Consider the following 21,579-nt stretch of genomic DNA (forward strand, 5'->3'; position numbering starts at 1 on the left):
AATGCTCTAAAACTAAAACGGTAAGATTATAAGCAGATAAAACAAATGTTATGAGTCCCTATATGAGATAACTCAAGGCTTTTGACCTCGTTTTGGAAGATGGACACACCAATCATAAGTGACAAACTGCTGCAGCTGGTCATCTCGCTACTTTATCTTCTGGTGGATTTACAGTCTTTCACGGTCGCACTGACCAAAATGAGGGATAATCGTATGAGCTATGGGCCATTGTTAAAGGGTTCCAACCGATCCATTCGTTCCCAGTTGTGATGCAGTTTGAGAGCAAGGGAACAAAAAATTAAGGTGCAATATTCCAGGAATCCCTTCTGTGATGAATTTGCCAAAAGCGAAAGAGGATTTTGCGCTAGTCATAACAATATTGTACTCAGTATTAAAGCATAACAAATTGTCAAAATGGCAGTACTACACCAAACAGTCTTTAGAGCTTTACTGTGAAATCTTACATTTTTCCTAAACTACCATGAACACTCTCTTCCTTTTCCTCCTGAACCATTTACCAGCTCACTGCACATCAAAAACATCTCCTGGGCCTTAGTTAAAGAAAGCCCAATCTATATTACGGCTAGTCAAACAATGGGATTATGTACTAAGTCGGTGTTTCGAGCATTTAAGCTATCTTATATCCAGACCATGGTGCACACATGACTTTCATTTTGGAGCACTTTGTCGCTTAAGCACTTAGCTAGCTCAGCATGGAGGTTTTGCAAATATTTTTCTTGATCCCAAGTAAAAACCATTCAATCATACCCACCATTCAGGGATTTATTTTTACAATGGGAAAGGTCTGAAGGCCTGCATACCGACAGCAGTGATCTCGTTACATTCCACAGTGCTCCGAAACACGAAGGGAAAAGATCAACTCTATGCAGAGACTTGTAGCACAAGAAAAAGACCAGTCAGCAAACGGTGACAAACAGTTACCCAACATTTTCAGGCATGGTGAGATACCGTGCAGCACTTCTGCTGTGAGTCCAGCTCAAGTTTAAAAGGGCACAAACTGCATCAACATGCTGGCTCGACCTTGGCTCTCTCTGCTCCCTCGCAGTCTCCAGCATAGAAGGACACCATAAAAGTCAGTGGTGTCACATAAATCAGATTGTTTAAAGACACAGTTACACTAATGATACTCTTCAACTTTGCACAGCAATGCCTTGCTGCATTCAAATGTAAAAACAAAACAAAACACGTGGTCAGTGACTAAAGCCCAGAAACAATTATAGACCTTCAACCAAACAGCCACTAATGTGGTTACTCACATCTGGGAGCCCTGAATAACAATCATTTAATCTCACTAAAGAGAAATACATCTTGGGTTTTTGAGAAAGAGATGCACTTTTATCAAAATTCAACAGACATGAACCAGGAATAGAATTCCTGTAGAAAAACGACATTTTTGTGCAGCAAGGGGAGGAGAACAAAACAGACAACTGGACTGTTGCCTATCTGGTTACAGTCTTTAAGGAAAGACCAGTAACAAAGTAGAATGGCTATGAGAAGAGGAACAATAGTACTGCAAAAAGAGCTAAATTTAAAATCTAAAGCTTGATGATGACAACAGATAAACTGTAGCTTATACTTTACATGAAAACCAGATTCATGAATCCCTCTGAAGAGCTTCAGCTTCACACAAGGATGTCAAACTCATTTTACATCGTGGACCACATTCAGCCCACTTTGATCTTAAGTGGGCCAGCCCAGTGAAACTCATTTAGTCTTAATATGAGGAAAATAATTACAATTTCAACAGTACATTTAATTTTTTCTATATGATAAATGTGTAAAATTACAGAAAAGGCTATGATAGCCCAACGCATAGACATATTTTCAGTAGATCTTTCTATAGTAGGTAGTGAAAAACAGGAACTTTTCTGTTATCTAATTGTTTATCTATTACTTTACTTTGTTTAGTATGAATGGAAATTGGCGAGGTCTTTATCAATAGGAAAAGCAGTGAAACTTTCCAAACTACACTTAAATGTTCAAAATCTATGAACTCCTTCCCATTTTCCACAGGCTCTCAGTGGGCCAGACTGGAAGTTTTGCTGAGCCTGTTCTGGCCCCCGGGCCTTATGTTTTACACTTCTGACTTAACAAAAAGACAGTGAGAGATGGTCAGAAGCAGCAAGAAAGACATGAGCAGATAAACTGTATGGAGACCATATAACTTGTTAAAGAAAAGCCTGTATGTGATATGGTCTGAAGGTTTCTTCCTTCTATGATTTAAAGTTTCCACTCACGATCACATCCCTCTGAACTGCCAAGGTACCATGACTTATACTTTAAAAATGAAAAATATGACATTTTGGTTACCTTGTTATTTTTCTATTGTTCTTTCTTTAAATGCCAGAAGACACTTAAGACATTTTCTGCTTATAGCCCCTTGACCAGATGGCTTTAGTTCAAGTCTGTGTACATCACCAGCTGTGTGGAATTCAACAAGTGACCTTTAACAAGACTATAAATTCCAACAATAGCTCCAGGGTTGCTGCTCCGACCTTGAAACATGCGACCAAAAAACTTCACAAAGCCAGAACAAGATTAAAGGAACAGTAAAGGTAAGAAGACCTCTGCATTAAAACAAATGAGGATTTGACCCATTTGGTTTCCTCTCTGAAGTAAATGTCCTGCATTTAATGCAATACTGAGGGAAAATTACAAAAGCATTATCAGAAAAATTCAACTTTTAGTACATAAAAAGTACTGAGCATCAAATACAGATGCAGATATACAGCACAGCGTTATAGTAGGTAGATAATCCTAACAATGTATTTACTGCCAAAACATATAATAAAGTAAAAAAAGCTTCATGTTTTGTTATTTTAATTTGACTGTGTAAAGTATTAAAATTGTACTCGATTACAGTAGAGTTGTTACTTTTCACCCCAGTTTATTATACAATCATGACCCATGTGATATGACATCACAAAATATCTCAGTGAAAGATTCAGAAAACTTATGAAAAGCATACTCAGTGGAAAAATAATCAATTATGTCAGATAAGCTGATTAGAGTGAGCTTCTCAGTGTGTCCCCGTTGTATTTCAGCACCAGCCACTAGACTGTGGAGGACGCGTCATGCACCGAAAGTCCCCACAGAAATAGCTGACCTCATTATTTAGAGCTTTAATCAACTGTATAAGCCACACTAAAACCTAGGCGAGCTCTCTGACTGAAACAGACTCTGTTAGCAGTATTAGGCTGTATGTATTACTTTTTACAAAATCTCCTTGTTCTAACTGATCCCTTTGCTGTTCTATTAAAAGGAGAAAATAATTGTTATTTAACTTTACCCCGCTCTGAATGGATTACTCGAAGAAACTTGGAATGATTGACTGAAAGCATTTGGATTGACTGAAAGCTTAACATGGCAGTGGCTGAGAAAAGCATGCCTTAGAGCCTTAGAGAACAATGTTAACGATGATAGCTATCAGTACAGTACAGTTCTTCTTGAGTGATGTCTAGAACAAGCTGGTGCTTCTGGCATCGCAGTGACCACAAACTGAGGCAAGATATGAGCTTATGGCTCAGAACAAGGCCCTCCGAGGGCCGACGCAACAGCTGCCTGTGAGAAAATACACACAGTCACAGCAAGACTTCAGACACAAAACCCTGAGGCTTTCATTATTATATCTGGAGACTTTAACCATGCCACACTGGACTCTACTCTGGCTGCTTTTCACCAGTTTGTGAATTGTCCCACAAGGAGCAACAGGACAATTGACCTACTGTATGCCAATGTGAGAGATGCATACAGAGCCACCCCCCTCCCCCCACTAGGGAAGTCAGACCACAACCTGGTTTACCTACAGCCACAATACACACCCCTCGTCCAAAGGCAGCCGGTCACAACGCGCTCCATCCGGAGATGGACCCCAGAAAAGGAGGATGCTCTGAGGGACTGTTATGACACCACAGACTGGGATGTGCTCCTGAGCCCACATGGTGAGGACATAGAGGGGGCGACACACTGTCTTACAGACTACCTCAACTTTTGTGTGGACACGGTCGCCCCTGCTAAGACGGTACAGTGTTATCCTAATAACAAACCGTGGGTAACACAGGAAGTCAAAGCTGTCCTCAACATGAAGAAGAAGGCTTTCAGGAGCAAAGTGAAGGAGGAGATGAAGGCAGCACAGCGGGAGGTGAAACGCTGCCTGAGGGAAGCAAAGGACACCTACAGGAGGAAGGTGGAGCAGAAGTTGGAGAGGAACAATATGAGGGAGGTCTGGAATGGTGTGAAAACCATCACAGGCCACAACACCAAGAAAAGCACAGTGGGGGGGACTGTGGAGAAGGCAAACGAACTCAACAACTTCTTCAACAGGTTTGACCAGCCCACAACCCCCCCACCCTCACCTTCTCTACAGAGTCCAATCCCCACTCTCCTACCTCCCTCGCTTCCCCCCCTTCCTGACACCATGACACCCCCCTCCTCCAATCCCTCTCTCAGCAGCAAGACATCTCCCCCCCTCCCCTCCTCCCAAACATCTCCCAGTGTCACAGTGGATCAGGTCAGGAGACAACTGAGGAAGCTTCACCCCAGAAAGGCAGCAGGCCCAGACAAGGTGTGTCCTAGGATGCTAAAGGCGTGTGCTGCTGAACTTGGGGAGCCGCTACAACGAGTCTTCAACCTCAGTCTGCGACTGGGGAGAGTGCCCGCCCTATAGAAGACATCCTGCATCGTCCCGGTCCCCAAAAAGAACCGGCCCAATGAGCTGAATGACTTCCGACCGGTGGCACTGACGTCACATCTTATGAAGACTCTAGAGCGGCTCTTCCTCAACCTCCTCCGACCACAGGTACAACATGCCCAGGACCCACTACAGTTTGCATACAAGGCGGGTGTCGGAGTGGAGGATGCCATCCTGTACCTCCTACACAGAGCCCACTCACACCTGGATGGGGGAAAAGGCACGGTCAGGATCCTGTTTCTTGACTTTTCCAGTGCCTTTAATACCATCCGGCCCTGTATGCTTCAAGAAAAACTGAACAGGATGGAGGTGGACCCCTGCCTGGTGGCTTGGATCTCCGACTACCTCACCGACAGACCACAGTACGTCAGGCTGAAGGACATCACGTCTGACACAGTGGTCAGCAGCACAGGAGCACCACAGGGAACTGTGCTGTCCCCTCTTCTCTTCACCCTGTACACCTCTGACTTCTGCTACAACTCTGAATTATGCCACATTCAGAAGTTTGCAGACGACACAGCCATCATGGGGTGTATCTGGGATGATCAGGAAGAGGAGTACAGAAGTCTGGTGAGGAACTTTGTCGCATGGAGTCACACAAACCACCTGCAACTCAACACCTCAAAGACTAAGGAACTGGTTGTGGACTTCGGGAGGTCTAGAGCAGGTCCACTGCCGGTTCAGATAGAGGGGGAGGAGGTGGAGGTGGTCAACAAGTACAAGTACCTCGGGCTGTGGGTGGACAATAAACTGGACTGGTCATGCAACACAGAGCACCTGTATAAAAAAGCCCAAAGCCGACTATACTTCCTCAGGAGGCTGAGGTCTTTTAACATCTGCAGGAAGCTCCTGAGGATGTTTTACCAGTCGGTGGTTGCTGGAGTACTTTTCTATGCTGTGGTGTGCTGGGGGAGCAGCACAGCAAAGAGGGACTCATCCAGGCTGGAGAAACTGATCAGGAGGGCTAGCTCTGTGGTCGGCATGAAGCTGGACACTCTGGTGACAGTGGCAGAGAAAAGGACATTAAAGAAACTGATGGACATTATGGACAATGCCAGACATCCTCTGCACACGGCCATTAACAACCAGAAGAGTCTGTTCAGTGACAGGTTGCTTCTCCCAAAGACAAGAACTAACAGACTTAAAAACTCCTTTGTCCCACACGCCATCAGACTGTTTAACTCCTCCCTGGAGGGGAGAGGGAGGGGAAACAGGAGGACAAAGGAGGGGGGAACAACTAAGCTGTAGTGCCTCTTCACCTCACTGTGCAATACCTTTTGTGCAATACTTTTGTAAATAGTCAACGGTGCAATAGACTCAATACTTGAAATGTGCAATTCACTTGTATTTTTATTTTTTATTCCTATTTATTCTATTTATCCCCTTCGTATATTTTATTTATATTGTCTCTGTATTTATATATATATGTGTGTGTATATATATATATATATATATATATATATATATATATATATATATATATATATATATATATATAATATTCTGTAACTCTGTAACTTCTGTCGTTGCTGTGCTTTTTTTGGAAATCGAATTTCCCAGAGGAACCCACCCGAGGGATTAATAAAGTTCTATCTAATCTAATCTAATCTAAATGAAACTCATACTGTAACACAGAAAGAGCTATTTCAGCTCTTCTTTGGACTCAGCAAAGAAGTCTACCGCACACGGCATTATGCACATTGTGGGAATTGAGCAAACACCATCAAATCTGGAAAACCTTTTACTTCGCTTTCAACGGTTTTACTTTAATATCACAGACTCCTCATATTTGTGTCAAATAACTCTAAAACAAGTTGTCACATGAGCTATTGGTTCAGTGATAACTGCATCGCCTTTCACCAGATGGATCTGATACAAAAAGCATTTTTACAAGACATTTAAAGCTTCTTCAACATAGTAAAGTTTCATGTTACAAAGAGTGTTTGTCAGCCTCTCTGTCTATCTGTCTGTTTCTAGCTGAGTCAGATGTCAGCTGGTATGAAGACATCTGCCTTGCCAGGGGTCTGAAAGCCTTGGACGCCGCTGATCCCAGAGGATACCACTTGCCTACTGATGACAGGTGGGATATAAAGTACATCAGGGACCAAGTGACTAAATCCCTTTGGATATAGACAAGATGAGTAGAAGAGCTGGGTTTCTTTTTTGTTTTTTTGTTTTTTTAAACGGACCTTAGCTCATACAAAAAAGAAGGTACGCTATAAGTTTCCGCTTCACTGCTGAAACGCTCCAACATTTTCATACATGTTATTGACATGAAATGAAAGTGATACCATGCTTTCATAAGGTGTTATAGGTGGACACATTCCAAATCTTTTGGATCACTTTACCCTGTTGGACGGTTGGCTGCTGGGGAACATAATGATGTCCTAATATCAGATACAGATAGCAACCTTCGGAGGCCTAAGATGTACGCGTGTGCCAATTTGGTTGATGTCTTGTGGACAAAGACAGAGATTTATATTATAGGTAGTTTTTATTTGCATTATAGACCTCATTCTGCTTTAATTGGGAACTGTGTTGTATTGAGGAGTAAATAAACAGTCTAAGTAAACAGAAGATTTACTCATAAATTAGCCGAATGATGTGGCTGTAAGCAGTGTAAATACAGCCTTATAAATCAGCTGCTTCATCAGAACTGCTGTCAAATTTTGATTGGTTCTCAGAAATATTTAACGCAAACAAACAAACCACAAAATTACAGGACATCGATTTGCAAGCGAATATCACTGGTCTCCATCAGTCATGTCAAATTATGCAACTATTAAATATAACACTGTATCCACTGTGTTTTGTAAGTGGAGGCTGACCCTTTCAAAAATGTGATTTACTATCTATCAAAGGACTAGGAAGGCCTCTAGGCACCAGTTCCTGCTTAACCACATAGTTGAGGCACAAACACAAAAAAATAGTAATTATTGTCTTACACACAACCAGGACACAATGCTGTCCTAAAAACAAAATAGATGACGGCTACAGACAACTATTGAGAGCAGAGGACTAATTGGCCCCTTTGAAGACATAAACACAATCCAATTGCTATACACAAACACGGACAAACCACATCAGAAGCTCTCCAAGGGGGAATCACCACGTGCAGCTGCAGAGGAATGCTGTTGAGAGCTGTCCGAAATGATGAGTGAATCTTTGAGTGAAGTGTGGCTACACACATTCATCCTTGGCCACATCCTCCACTGTGGCTTCAAGGTTGTTGTTTTTTTCTTTTCTTTTCTTTTCTTACATCTTAACAGAGAGCAAACAGGGGCTGACAGCTGTGAGAAGCGTGTGGACCGCAGCAATAAGTGCGTTATAATGGCAACTTGTGTGAGGAGCACGCTCAAATCTTTACAAGGGTTATTCATCCAGAGCTCAAGAACGTGACAACGACGAAAGGCTATGTGTTTGACCACCGCAGGAATGCTCGGAAGGACTGATCAATATATCAGAGCAGTCACTCAGTGAACAGAGTCATTCATTAAAGCGATCCTATTAATGAGCCACCAGTCTCCAATGATCCACCTTGTACTCTTAAGTTATTGTCTTTGGCCTTTGGACTTTTTGACCTGACCCGTATTTGGTACATGTAGTACCACCAATAGCGCCTGTGTCCACCTCCCACCAACTTAAGCATTGCCCCTGGACAGGAGGAATCAACTGACAGCCTCACACCCTTCATCCAGCAGCTCATTTAGGGCCAATCACAGAGAAATATAGCTGCCTGAGTGCTTACAGGCTAATAATCTCTAAATAGCTACCCACCAGCAAATGCCCCCTAGGTATCCACTGATGACAGTTATCATTCACAATGAAAAACAACAGTGGCGAATCAGAGTGTTTGGAAATGGAAAGAAACAGGCTGGATGGAAAACAGGATGGGCCTTAAAAGTGACTTTTAGGTTATGTGGAGAGTTTATTGGTCCAAACAAAACATCCAACATTATTACTATGACTGTGTGTCTGTGTGTGCCTGTGTGTAAAAGCCACAACAATCATTTCTATTTAGCATTTTACGTCGTACATGAATGAGTGTGTTTGGGGAACAATGACAGGGATAAAATATGTCTGTCTTCAAAAAAAGAAACTGAAGGTAATCTCTGAAGGTTTCTTCCCCTCTTTATGCACCTTGTTAGAAGGTGAAGGACTGCCAGAGCCCCCATATTGGAAACATAAGAGAATACTCGAGTGTCAGATTAATGTTTTTTAAATCCCATATTTATGTTTTATTTCATAACTTAAAATGAGTAGATAAATCAGTATTAAAATGTAGCAACAGGAGGGGTGAGACTGTGCGTGTTGTATATTTTCAAAAGCCAACTAGTGCAGTGAACAGAGGTGTTTTTACTTGATTGCATTTTTTGTTCTGATCACTTACTGATCCACTAAGGACTTATTTAGACATCAGCTGTGTTTTTCATGATTAAGTCTTGCTGATTGCCACCATCATTCCCACAACTTCATACTATTTGTTATAGTGAGGAGCAAAACCTGTGCATTGCACCATGCTGTGCGCACTCACCCTCATTTCAACACTCCATATCTGTGATTTATCATTGTGTGTTACTAAAAAACACGCTACTGCTCTGTTCAGAATGACTGATGAGCTTCTACTACGGAGACAAAAGAGGGCGAGCATCCTATCATTCATAAACATAACATAAAAGAAGCCAAATACATGTCATTCAGATACATTATTACATCCACAGAGAATGCAGAGCTATAAAACAGAGTCAGCGGGTTTCTAGTTGTTTATGCTGAGACGATCATGCCTCTGAATATGTTTATATGCTCCATTTTAGGCAAACCTATACTTTTTTTTGCATGAACACTGATGAACATCATCCTAAGCAGATGGTTTCAATATTCTTAAAGCCCTCCTCTTTAAGGCACCGAGTGGTCCTAAGCTTTGCTGGACAGGATCTCAGTGGGCATGTGTATTTACGGATCCCTTTGTCTTAATGGTTAATCTCTCATTCAAGTATGAAGTAATCAGAAGTGAGACAGGTCAGCTTAGCTGCCACCGAAACCTTTGATTCCTCAATGGCTAATCATGAGCCACAGCCAAGAAGGCTGTAAAACTACACGTTCCACCAGTGAAGTCTTGAGAAAATCACGTGTTGATTAAGAAGTGGGTAAGTTTGAGATGAAGGTGAAGGATTCTGGATCCTGTCCAGAGTGCGTAAAAGCAGATTAGACCTAACAAAAGCGTGATGTTTACTCGGCCTCTGCAGTTAGAACTTGTGCAACAAAGTCTGTAACATTTGGGAGGGTCTGAATCGAGGGCGACACGGACAATTCTAACAAAAACTTGACACCGAAAAGGAATTTCCTGCCGTGTGGTGTTATCCGAAAAACAACAGAATCTTCCACTGTGTTACTTCAATAGCTCAAATTTAACAATGGAGATGCTGATAAAATACTTAGGTTTCTGGTAAGTAAGCCAAGTGCTGATGTGAGGAGATTCCCTATTCACTCTACAGAAAGGCTATCACTTCAACAGAGTTCAGGGGGAGGCCTGGCAGTCTGACTGAAGTGGATCAGAAATGTAGGCTCCAGAAAACAGTCAGGGGTTGCTGTTTTTTTAATTAAATAGTGACCTACTAATCAATTTCAATCTGTCTGTAAGGTGTTTTCTTGATTCCTGCTATTACTGTAGTTACTTTTCAACCCCCAACCTCCGTCCAATGAGAGCTGAGAATGGGTTCTTTAACTCTACATGTTGCTTTATTACTAAACTCTGAAAACATGTAACAAATGTAAGAAACACAACAACAAAGAATGGGCAATAAAACAAGCATAAAAGAAAGAGAAGAAAAGAGAAGAATCTGAATATGAAACGCTACAAGGATGTCTGTACTCACCGTACTGACAGCTGGGGCCGCTGAACCCTGCGGGACAATCACAGAGCTGGGTGGATCCTTCCCGACACTGGCCCCCGTTGAAGCAAACACCGTAGCTACACACCGCTGTATGTGGAAAGACAAGAGGAAAGAATAAATAGATGAGAGAAGCAGAGACACCTGGCTGTTGTCAGGACACGTCAGCATCTGCGATTTCTTAAACTGACCTCTTTCTATCAAAAACGTATCACCAGCCTATTAACGTCTGACTAAAGAGGAACCTGAATTCTCCTCCATTCACACTAACAAATGTAAGTGGAATCTGCCCCTTGGCTTTGAGAAGACAAACAAGGTTTTTTCACCAAGAAATTTCTAAACAGTAGTTTCCGTGACTTTTAACTATGATTGATCACAACAGCTTGTATGACTTTCACGGGAAACTGCCCTCTTCCTCATGCAGTCAGAGAACATCACCTGGAAATGTCATCGATCGCAGAGCTGAACTTTTGTTTATTGTCGTAAACTGTGACTGTACAGATGTGTCGTGGTGAGTTACGATTGAAATTCACAGAGGCACAGGTCAGGCTCATCCATCTCTTTGACAAGCGACCCCGAGTCCTTAAATCCCCGTGAGTCAAACTGTTAAGATGAGAAATTTAAGGAATCCCAGAACTTATAAACAGTGGGAGCCACTAGGTAGCTTTGAGCATGTGAATTCACCTCAAAGGTAAACGATCACATTCCATAAACTCTCACAACACTCACATTAATCATGACAGCCCTCCAGCTCGAACTGTGCCTGTACTCATGTAGTACATGGGTGCTGCAGTGTACCTGTCTACATGTATGCTCATGTGTGTGGAGAGTAATATCTATGTGAAGCCACACACAGCTGTTTAAGCCAGACCTGCACTGTCCTGAGCAGAATACAGTACTTAGTGATGACAGGTTCAAAGGACTTATGCCTATCATTGCAGTTCCTGCAGCATGTGGACACTGGGAGTCAACAAAACACAGTCGAGCCAGCTAATCATCCAAGGAATCCAAATGGCAATCCTTCATAAGATGATTGCAAAGAGGTCAGCCAGTTTAACTTAGCATCTTGTGCCACGTGTGCATTTTTGTCTGTTTAATCCAACCAGAAACAGCATATCCAATCATCATCAGGCTGGTGGTTCCGATGCCCTTTATTAGCCATATACGGTCATAGTGAGGGTCTCAGCATGCCCGGTACAGCTTAAACAGAAACATCAGTATGATTTCCAAAAAAATAAAACTGACAACTCACATTTTAGTTGTGTTATGCACTGTACTTTCATACTGTGTTTTACATTTCAACTAAAAAATGTAACAGTCAGAACACCAAAAGATTCGCTCTTTTGTTTTCTGTTTAACAGACAGCCAGGCAGAAATATCAAAATGAAGATGTGAGGTTGTACTAAAAAACAGGATTTGGGTGATGGTGAGGTAACTTTGGATTTAATCTCGGTCCTTTAGTGTCATGGCATTGGTTCACTTCTTACTGTTTGAGCAACAAGCAGTAAGAAGTGCTACACACTTAACCTGTTCTTAAGTAAGTTAGTGAGATAACAGACACGTATCAGTATCTCCTACTCACGAATCAAATGGCATCACCAGTTGTAGAAGATCTCAAGGAGTTTGGCAGCCAGAAGGCGAGATGTCTCTTAGGAATGCAAGACTGTTCCCGGCCTGTCTGAATACTTTGGCTTTCTCTGAGATCTACATTCTCAGTGAAGTGCTTATCTTTGATTAAAGCAGAGACTGACCTAATAACATTTGCAAGAAAGCCAACTTACCGGTTTCAATTACCCTTTTATTTTTGTTCTTTACTTACTTGATTCTCTGAAACTGTGTTGAGCATTTTCCAGAATTTCAAAATATTATTGGACTAAATTACTCACTCATTCTTTTAAAGAAAATAATCATTAAATGCTTAATCAATCATTTAGAACGCCAGTAGTTGCACCCTTACTCAATAACATTCATAACATTTACTAACTTTCAACAGATGTACGATAAAAAGACAGAAGATCAGCTTAGGCAAGGGAGAGATGCCTCGGGGTGTGAAAATATAAGATGGCTTATGTGTATCTGCAATCAGGCTTTAGCTGCACTTTGGGGAGTAACATAACTTTTCCAGACAAAGGCGATGGATGTCAAGAAGCAGTTTCTCCAATAAACACAGATGAGCCGGAACAATTTCATGTATGTCTCTCAGCAGATTCAGATGGCTCTGTCAGCCTAAACATCCGCTTGTCATCTGGCTCCGTTTGCAGACACCTGCTTAAAAGTTGGATCATCCAGATCACTTGCACCACACATCCCATACATATACACCAGAAACACATCAATGACTTTTTCTTGCTTATATCACAAAATGCACCAGCACTCTAAATGCATCTATGTTGTGCACATCATCTTATAATTCAACAGTATCTCCTAAAGCTGAACATACCTTCATCTGTACCTCTGTTATTATATAATATGCAGGAACTCTGATGTGGTGAAATTAACAGGTGACAGACAAGCAGTAACATTTTTTGGACACTGATATTAGCACCAGCTGTGAGAGATCAAATTATTTTGATATCCCACATTCCTTATTACAGTTGGGAGGGAAAAGTGTTAAATGTACAAAATCACCAAGCACAAATGAAAAGGTCAGGTCTCTCAGAGAGACTTCAGACTAAGCGACGACAAGGAGACTGTACATTCCCTCTTCAGAGGTTGCTGGCAGCTAACCAGGGCATTTATGGGCAGCCCAATTCCTAAACCCCTTACGGTGCTTAATCTTCCCTGAAATAATTCCTTAATGTGGCATGCAGCGTGTCTCTTCTAGCCCAATCTCATCTTTTTTCCTGTGAAAGCCTCCACTCTTTTACACAGACACCTTACAAAAAAGGAGAGACAGAAAGAGCGGGAGGTCAGCGACTCGCACGGAGGAGCTGAAAACCAACAAGCAGGTGTTGCCCTTACAGCTCCTGAGTGAATCAAGACCGAGGCCCCCCTATGTTTGTTTAGACTCTGTCGATCTGTTTGACCCCAAGAGCGCAACCCAGTTGGAAACTGGAGTCAGGGTGATTCATGGACACAAAGGCCTGTGCATAAGCCTGAGTTTGGGGCCATAAATGGTACAATATTCTGAGGCTGCAAATCCCATTTTGCTATTCAGTGAGATGTGTCATTTCAAGGAGCTCTTGTGAAAAACAGGGCTATGCCAGATATTCTCTAACAGGTTTCTTTGAAAAACTTTAAATATCATTTATTATTATTATTACTACTACATTGTAAGTACTGTGTTTAAATTTAGTCAAGGAAGAGAAGTCAGAAGGCAATCTGTGCAGCATCATGCAATTCTGCTCTCTCTTGCTTTGTTTGGGAGCACCATCCCACTTTTTCTCGTAAGACACAATAGTGAGCAAGAATAGAATCAGCCGTGGTGAATCATAATGCCCATTTGAGCTGGATACCAGGTCAGTTTGACAATAAACAATAAAAATGCAGTAATCAGCTGTGTGACAGTAAAACACATAGACAGACATAATGTTTAGTGTTCGTATTTACTGGTACGTAGAGGAGAGTGTCATTCAGTCCCATTCAGGGTAAAAAGATCCCCATAATGGGAAGTATTTGGCCAACTCAAACTTACTTTCACTTTGCACTGTGCAGCATATGTGAGTTGTGTGATAATAACATGTGTGTCACTAAGACTAAACAGGAAATATTGCATATACATACAGAGCACCGTAGATCTGCATTCTTCCCCATACTAATTTGAATAGTTAGCTATACTATGAGCTTATTGCAGTTTTACTTATTGCTGATGATTTCCACTGAAAAACAATGTTATGGAATATAACACATTTTTTACAGCCTGACTATTAAATACTGTACCAATTCTAACCTCATAGCAAGACTTAACTATATGCAACTTAACCAACAAAATGATTTTAAGGAATGATGTCTTTGGTGAAGTCAGTCTTCCAACACCGGCCACATGTTACTGATTAGATCAAAAGGAATGTTGGGGTAACCAAAGGCAGCGTTTCAATGAACCAAAGAATCTGAACTACACTGTGGTTTTGTTGTGTATTACACCAAGTAATGTCTCCCTTAATTTTGGTCTATTTCTCTGCATGTGTGCGGGCTGTGACTGTTCGTGTTCAGATAACCAAAAAGTAGTTCCACCGACCAACAAAAAAGACCACCCATGGGTAGACAGAAGACCATTTTGACTTTTTCTGGCCACTGAGTTTTTTTCACTTGTTGATACTTTGGCCAGTGTGGCCACAAAAGAGGCCAGTTCCTATTCAGCAGTTAACGAGGACGACAAACTGGAGAAGCCATTGTCCCTGCTCCTCAGCCCCTTTCACAAAGCCTGCTTGTTGCCGTCAATCAACATAGCTGCTCGTTTCCACTGCTGGATAACCCTGTCCATCCTCAACCCTCGTGTAGCTACTTGTGGAGCAGTTTAATTTACTGACTGAGTGGCTCTCCAAACACGTAAGTAGAGGAAGTCACCATCGCTGAGTTAAGAGGGCTTCAGTTCACAGTAGAACCAAATACTCATTTGGAAAACTGGAGCCTTTTCAGAACATACAGACGTCAGCCAGGCACAATAATCTGTACCTTTATTATTAAACATTGCAGATCAAACAGCACGTTCTGCCTCCACAAGCCACCTGTCTGACTTTTGGTAGAGAACAGCCATGAAATGCATTAAGAAAAAAATAGACAGGGGGCTCTAAGATCTCAGAGAGAGGGGCATAAAGTGAAAAGAGTGGCTTTAAAAAAGGTTTAGTCTTTCAGTTTGACTCTCTCCTGTGAGCATTCTTTGTGCCATAATAGTTGAAAACACCAGACCTTGGAGAGACTTGGAAAGCAAAAATGCCAAATCTCAGGTATTTGCAAACTGCACAAGAACTATGAATCAATGCTATTATGTGAATGGAAAATACATAAACCCATCATAATTAGATGATAATAGCCTGAAACTAAAAGATATGGAAAACAAGAGGGAGGGAGTCAAACTGGAAGAACAAAACGTAAAAGCAATCAAACGTTTTCTGTGCTGTGGTATACTCGTTCTCCAAATATGTAATTATGTTAAGTGAAGAATGCTGGAGCGCAGAACAGCTGAGACCATGGGCTGCAAAACTGTGCAGGGGATGGATAGAAATGGGACACAATAAACACAGGTGAATTTTAATGAAAAGCCAAGAGGGGGACTCGACTTACACACAGAACCAGACCCTTAACTGTCTGACAATAAAGTGAGGTCAGTAGCATAATTACCTTACAACGACTGACTGGTTGATTTTTATTGGGGAACACACACAGAGAAAAGACAGACAACAAAGGACATTTTTTTTAAAAACCCTCAAAAGCAGCAGGCAGTAAATCACTATCTGAACTCAAAGCATTCCCATCTTCCACTCATTTGGGGTTTTCAGAGGATTTGCTAAAGCTGTACATTTCGCAAAGCAGATTTTCCCTTTTGGATGTCGGAGGTGCTGTTGAAAACAGACACACAGATTGCATTGTGCTGACTGAGGTACAGTACAGATAGCACATAGCAAAGTGTGCAGGAGTGGGAGGATTGTGGCCTGAGCTTCCTTTTATCCCAGTTCAATGGCTCAGAGAATAGGGTGATTAGTTTGTCCCATCTCAAAGTGCTGCCTCGTCTTTGGTTACCGAGATAAAAGCCCTCCCTCATGTTGAAGAGACCGGCCATTGTCACGCGAAACAGAGAAACAACCCCCTCCCTGTCTAACTTAAGTGAGGGGAGACACTTTGCAGTCATGAGGAATGTCTCTTTAAGACATTTCGTTTGGATTGTTTTAAAACAAACCAGGCTCATTTAGGAGCGACTGTGCAATGCCTCCTAATATAATTTAATAATGCAACATTCTCCCTGGAAACAAAGAGGCTCTTTGAAAAGGACATAGAGACCATAATAAGGCACTGATGAAAGGAACATCCAGGATATCTTCTCCAACTCCCATTCCCATTCACTTCCCATCAGACGACTATCCCACAGAGTAATCTGCCTGTGCTGTGGGTGTAAGGGGCTGGGCATTAAGAACGTGGTTCAGTTCCAGGTGGGGAAGGATGACAGGAAAGTGGGAACTTTCTTGTCAGTCTACCTGACGGGGACTAACTGTTTACAGGAAGGCTTTACCAAGGGTCTCTGTGTGGTATGCAGGCTATGCGATCTGGATCACTGGCTGTAAAATCCCATCAAAGGAGACTGCTTGGTCCCAGTGGTGTGAAGCTAAGCTTAACCAGGAGGAGATGAGCTGTTGGCAGTCTCAATATGACCAGAGGAACTACTTTTCCATACATGGATTTGGTGGTGGGAACATTCATTTGTTTTCTTTGTTCTTCTTGTGCAAATCAGAAGGTGGTCTCTCTAATCTTCGGGAGGCCTTAAATGCGACAGGTCGCAGGTGCTTTTGACCTGCACTACCATGTCACACATCTAATTGAGAAAAGAGGTGATGTCTACAACAACAGCTCTGTGGATGTGAGCCAAGAATTAAATGTAGGGTCACAGCTCGACCAGGTGGAGCTTAACTAGGCTGTAGTAAATATCCAGCTGAGAAAGAGTGGACAGCCAGACAGGCTATCTATCATAAACTAAAGTAGCACTGTAGAGCCATGTCCTCATTGAGACTGTAAATGTCTTTTGCCGAGTGCAACCACTACAATGGAAGTCCCAGTATCCACATTTGAACCTAGCTGGAGTACTGCAGTGACACAAGTCCATGACACTGACCGATAACATCTGCTCAAAAGTGGGTGGGCAAAGAACCTCTAGACCTTTTTGACCTTTCCTTGAACCCTTTTGATTGAGAAGTCTGGGCGAGTGGTTAGGCGATGTTTAAAGCTCCCTTCTTCCTGCTTAGTCAGAAAAGAGATATTGTCTCTTCTACCTGCCTGTCTGCAGACGCTGTTTCACACAAGAAGGTCAAAGTCAATGGAAAGAAAAAAACAAACCTCATAAAGGATAGAAAAACTGATGGCACTTACGATAAAGACAGCCCGCCTCTCCGTTTAGTTGGGACCATCCAGGGCAACACTTGCACACAGTCTGGTAATCCTGTTTGTACACTTGTCTGTATGCAGTGTAGTAGGCTGTCCTGTTAACACGACAAACTTCATGTTAAAAAACGTTCAATCACATTCAGTCTGAATTGCAGCCACGAGCGATACTAAAACTAACATGTCATTACACAACAGCAGAGCGCTGCTTTGTGCGTGTACAAACGAACAGGAGTATCTCGCCAAATATTTATGAGGGTAATCTTTAATTTTTTTCGCGTGGCACACTGATCAAACAGCTCAGGGCCTTTGAAGTATCATGTCTTATAATGTTCAGCACAAATCCGCTTCAAGGCGCTGTTTTAAAGTGTGAGAACGGCAGACTGTACTTCAGAGAACAGTGCCTCTCCCTGTACTTTGGGACCCTTGTCATTGCTCCACAGTTATTATGCATTGTGAAAACGTTTTGTTTACAGCGGGTAATTGCGGGCTTAGCGGCCTTTAAAGCAGCCTTTGAATTTGTAACCCAGCAGCTAATGTGGGGAAAGCAAGCGTGAGCAACACAGCAGAAGACTCCCAGAGAAGGACGAAAATGTTAGGATTGGGTCTCTCTTTTAAAGGAATGTTTGCTGCCAAGACGTCCGTATGTTAAATAGCTGCTGATGTGGGGCTACACCTTGCACTTAACTCTATAACAGGTTGAAAAGCTGTGATTACAGAACAGGGGTGAGAGAGATGAAGAGGGAAGTGGAAGGTGGATCTCATGTTTGGAAATGGAGTTTAAACGAAGAATCCTGGCCTCGCCGATAAATTCTTTCGGTTGCATGAGTCACAGAGACTACTTCAAAACAAGTAATTAATGCTTTGCTCTAGCCAGAGCTTAATCAGCAAAGCACTACATCCCCTGCAGGTGAGGTCAGGAGTGCTCACAGAAGAGGAGAATCAGAGGCTTTGAGTACAGAAAGGGGGGAGCAGACAGATGAGAAATAACAAGTCTTACTTACCTTCTCTCATAGCCCATGCACCACGACTGCCCCACACAGCCTTGCTTCCAAACTTTAACCATGCGTGTGAAGGCCTGCACACATGGCTGCCTTTGGGCGACCAGCGTCACCTCCTTCTCCGCACACACATTGGGCCTGGAAAAAAAAAGATTGGTAAAAAAATACTTAACATGACAAGATGTTGAGCAGTGTTTTCACAGATGTACAGACGACAGCAGAGCAATTTATGAGCACTTAAAGAGATGTTGCAGCAAAGACAGGCGGGAAAAAGAAAAAAACTTGCTTGAGGCGTTTTCTAGTTGTCAACAATGCAAGTCCTGTGAGGGCATTACCTGTGCTAAGGTGTGTGATGACCAGTTATTGGTATTTCTAAAGACTTAAGGGGAATTCCTCGTGCATCACCTTTCAGGATGATGAGCTACAAAGTAAACCTGCTCTGACTTAAACTCGATATTCAGTGGAACTGTTAAAGTGTTTACGCAGCAGCATCGCTCCAAGACAGAAAGAAAGAAAGAACACAAAACAGATCTCAGCACAGGTAAAATAAGCCTTGAAACACTTAACTTAAGTTTAAGTTAACTGCACCATTCACTGCACCTCACAGGCCTTCTTAAAATAAAGTCCAAAACGATCTTTGATACGTTTACTTTTTCCATAACTCTCCAAGGATAGAAAGAAAGCCTCAGCACATGGAGATCAGCGGGAATCCTAAGACAACATCCAGCTGCTCGTCTCATAAATAACAGTGATCACTATCACCTTCGGCTGTACACATAATTTAATGTGAAAGACCTTATTGTTAGTGGCAGGGAGCAGCACAGAAACCACTGTCACACAATTATTATTATTTTAGGGTTTAAAATAGCAGTTATACTTCACTGGCTCATCACTGTGAAAGAAACAGTCATGGACAGAGTTAGGAATGCTTTGCATGCCACACAGAGCCACATGGAGTCAGTGCATTCATATAAAATACACTGGCAGCATTCCTGCAAACCACTAAAGACCGTGATGAAAGTGCACGGCAGCAAAATTTATTGGATTGATAAAGCACCGATACATGATGAGCCAAATAATCAGTAGTGGCTGACACTGTTAACGGATTGGTCTGTGTGCAAATTAGCTTATATTTACAGAACAGTAGGTGATATTTATCTATTGCTTCACACTGAGTGTGCACTGAATAAATGTCAGTGATAAATAGCTAAAAGAAATAGCCTGATATTTCTTTATGATATAGTTTCATTTCCCTGGATCACTAGTGGGAGTAATAAATAACATAACATACAAATAACATTGTGCTGCACTTTATAATAATGTTACACTGTTGACCATTATTTAAGTATTAATAAGGTGTTAGCAATTTTTTTAATTTATCATTCATATAGCATTGCTCCCCTTAGTATGCTATTTATAAACATAGACATATTTTTATAACAATGACTATGATTATCACTAGCAGTGATTTAGTAGCAGCGATAGCTGTACATGGTGTTATAGTAACAGATGGATAAACATATCTGTATTTATAAATAGTATACTAAAGAGGAGTAATGATATATAAATGATGAATTAAGCATTGGCTAATACCATACTAACCTTACTAATGCTTAATAGTTTAACATTATTAGAAAATGCTACCAAATATTGTTATTGTGCCAGAATTTCACAATTTCATCACTTTAAATAATAATAATGATGATAATAATAAAAAGAAGAAGAACTTCCTAAGCCTCTGCTTTCTACCTCTGGTTGAGTCACAGATTTATGGATGTGCAGGTGAACCGGCAGTTATGTCGAAGTTCAAAGGAAATGTGAGTCTGTAAAAAAGTACCTGCAGCTGGATACAGTGAGCGCCACCCTAAATGCATACCTGTGATTAAATAAATATATAAGGATGTGACAAAACTTTACTTACATAAAAGGCTGGAGGTTATTGGCAAAGCCGTAACGGAATGCGTGCGCCTCTATAATAAATACGATGACAAGGGAAAAAATAACACTGTCCATTTTCCTCTGTTTAGGTCACTCTACAGTTTCAAAACTGTAAAGTCATTCATGAGTGTATCCCATCACTACCCAGGACTTAAAAAAAGAGAAAAAAATCTAAAACAAAAAAAAAAAACCTCCCAACGTGTCAACTTGAAGAAACCTAACATGCGCTTAAAAGATCTTCCTCGTGAAAATGCCCAACACAGTCCAAAACTGACACAGCCATCCCACGCGTGTAGCGTCTCCGTCGCAGCCGCTATCCGACTCAGAAAATTCCTGCGCACCTACAATAGGTCGCTGCAGATGTTGGACTGACGCGCAAAAGAAAAAAAAAACCTCGTGTAGGCAGAGCGCATTCTGCCTCCCTCTATTGACTTGGTAATGATGGCAGGGATTTGGGCTGGGTATGAGGGGGCTCACAGGGAGCCATCTATTATTCAAAGCGTCAGCAGCCCCTGCAAGACACCCTGCAGCCACCGGCACAGTGCGATCATAGTAAGAGCTTTTCTCTCTCATGACTGACAACTTTCAAACTTTCTCTGGACAGTGTCACCATGTCTCCACGGGACTTGTGATGTGTGCGTTAATGTGTTATGATGATAGGTGGTTAAATGCCTTAAAGACAAAATGATCACATTACCCACGTGCACAGAAAATGGTTTTATTATACGTATAATATTTGCAGATTGAGCGAGCAGGAGCGCATTTGCACGACATAAGATGCGCGTTCATTACAGCCACGGACGTGCCTGAAAACGAAGTCACATAGCCTACCATCACGAGTAGAGGATGTTGAAGGTTGTTGAGGTAAGGGAAGCAGCTAGCGGTCACACTGCAGGGCAAACAGCTGATGGGGCGGTCAAAGGGTCAGCAGCCAGGCCTGCTGCTTTCTAAACAAAGCTTTTATAGCATGTATGTGTTCATGACCCGAAAAAGTCCGGGGTCAGAGATG

General features: G+C 41.9%; 1 protein-coding gene across 2 annotated transcripts in view; it reads right to left on the bottom strand.

The window, feature by feature from the left end:
• The window catches only part of megf6b (multiple EGF-like-domains 6b), a 62,711-nt gene extending 41,688 nt beyond the window's left edge, over positions 1-21,023 (bottom strand). For both annotated transcript variants that reach the window (XM_082534730.1, XM_082534729.1), the window contains exons 1-4: positions 20,554-21,023; positions 18,636-18,770; positions 17,620-17,729; positions 10,588-10,692 (exon numbers count right to left, since the gene is read on the bottom strand). In XM_082534730.1, coding sequence (XP_082390856.1) covers positions 10,588-10,692; positions 17,620-17,729; positions 18,636-18,770; positions 20,554-20,645 — 442 coding nt within the window. In that variant the 5' untranslated portion in view covers positions 20,646-21,023. The remainder of the gene's footprint in view (positions 1-10,587; positions 10,693-17,619; positions 17,730-18,635; positions 18,771-20,553) is intronic.
• Between the last annotated feature and the right edge of the window lie 556 nt (positions 21,024-21,579).

Source organism: Aulonocara stuartgranti, assembly GCF_965226115.1.
Source record: "Aulonocara stuartgranti genome assembly, chromosome: 5".
NCBI lineage: Eukaryota > Metazoa > Chordata > Actinopteri > Cichliformes > Cichlidae > Aulonocara > Aulonocara stuartgranti.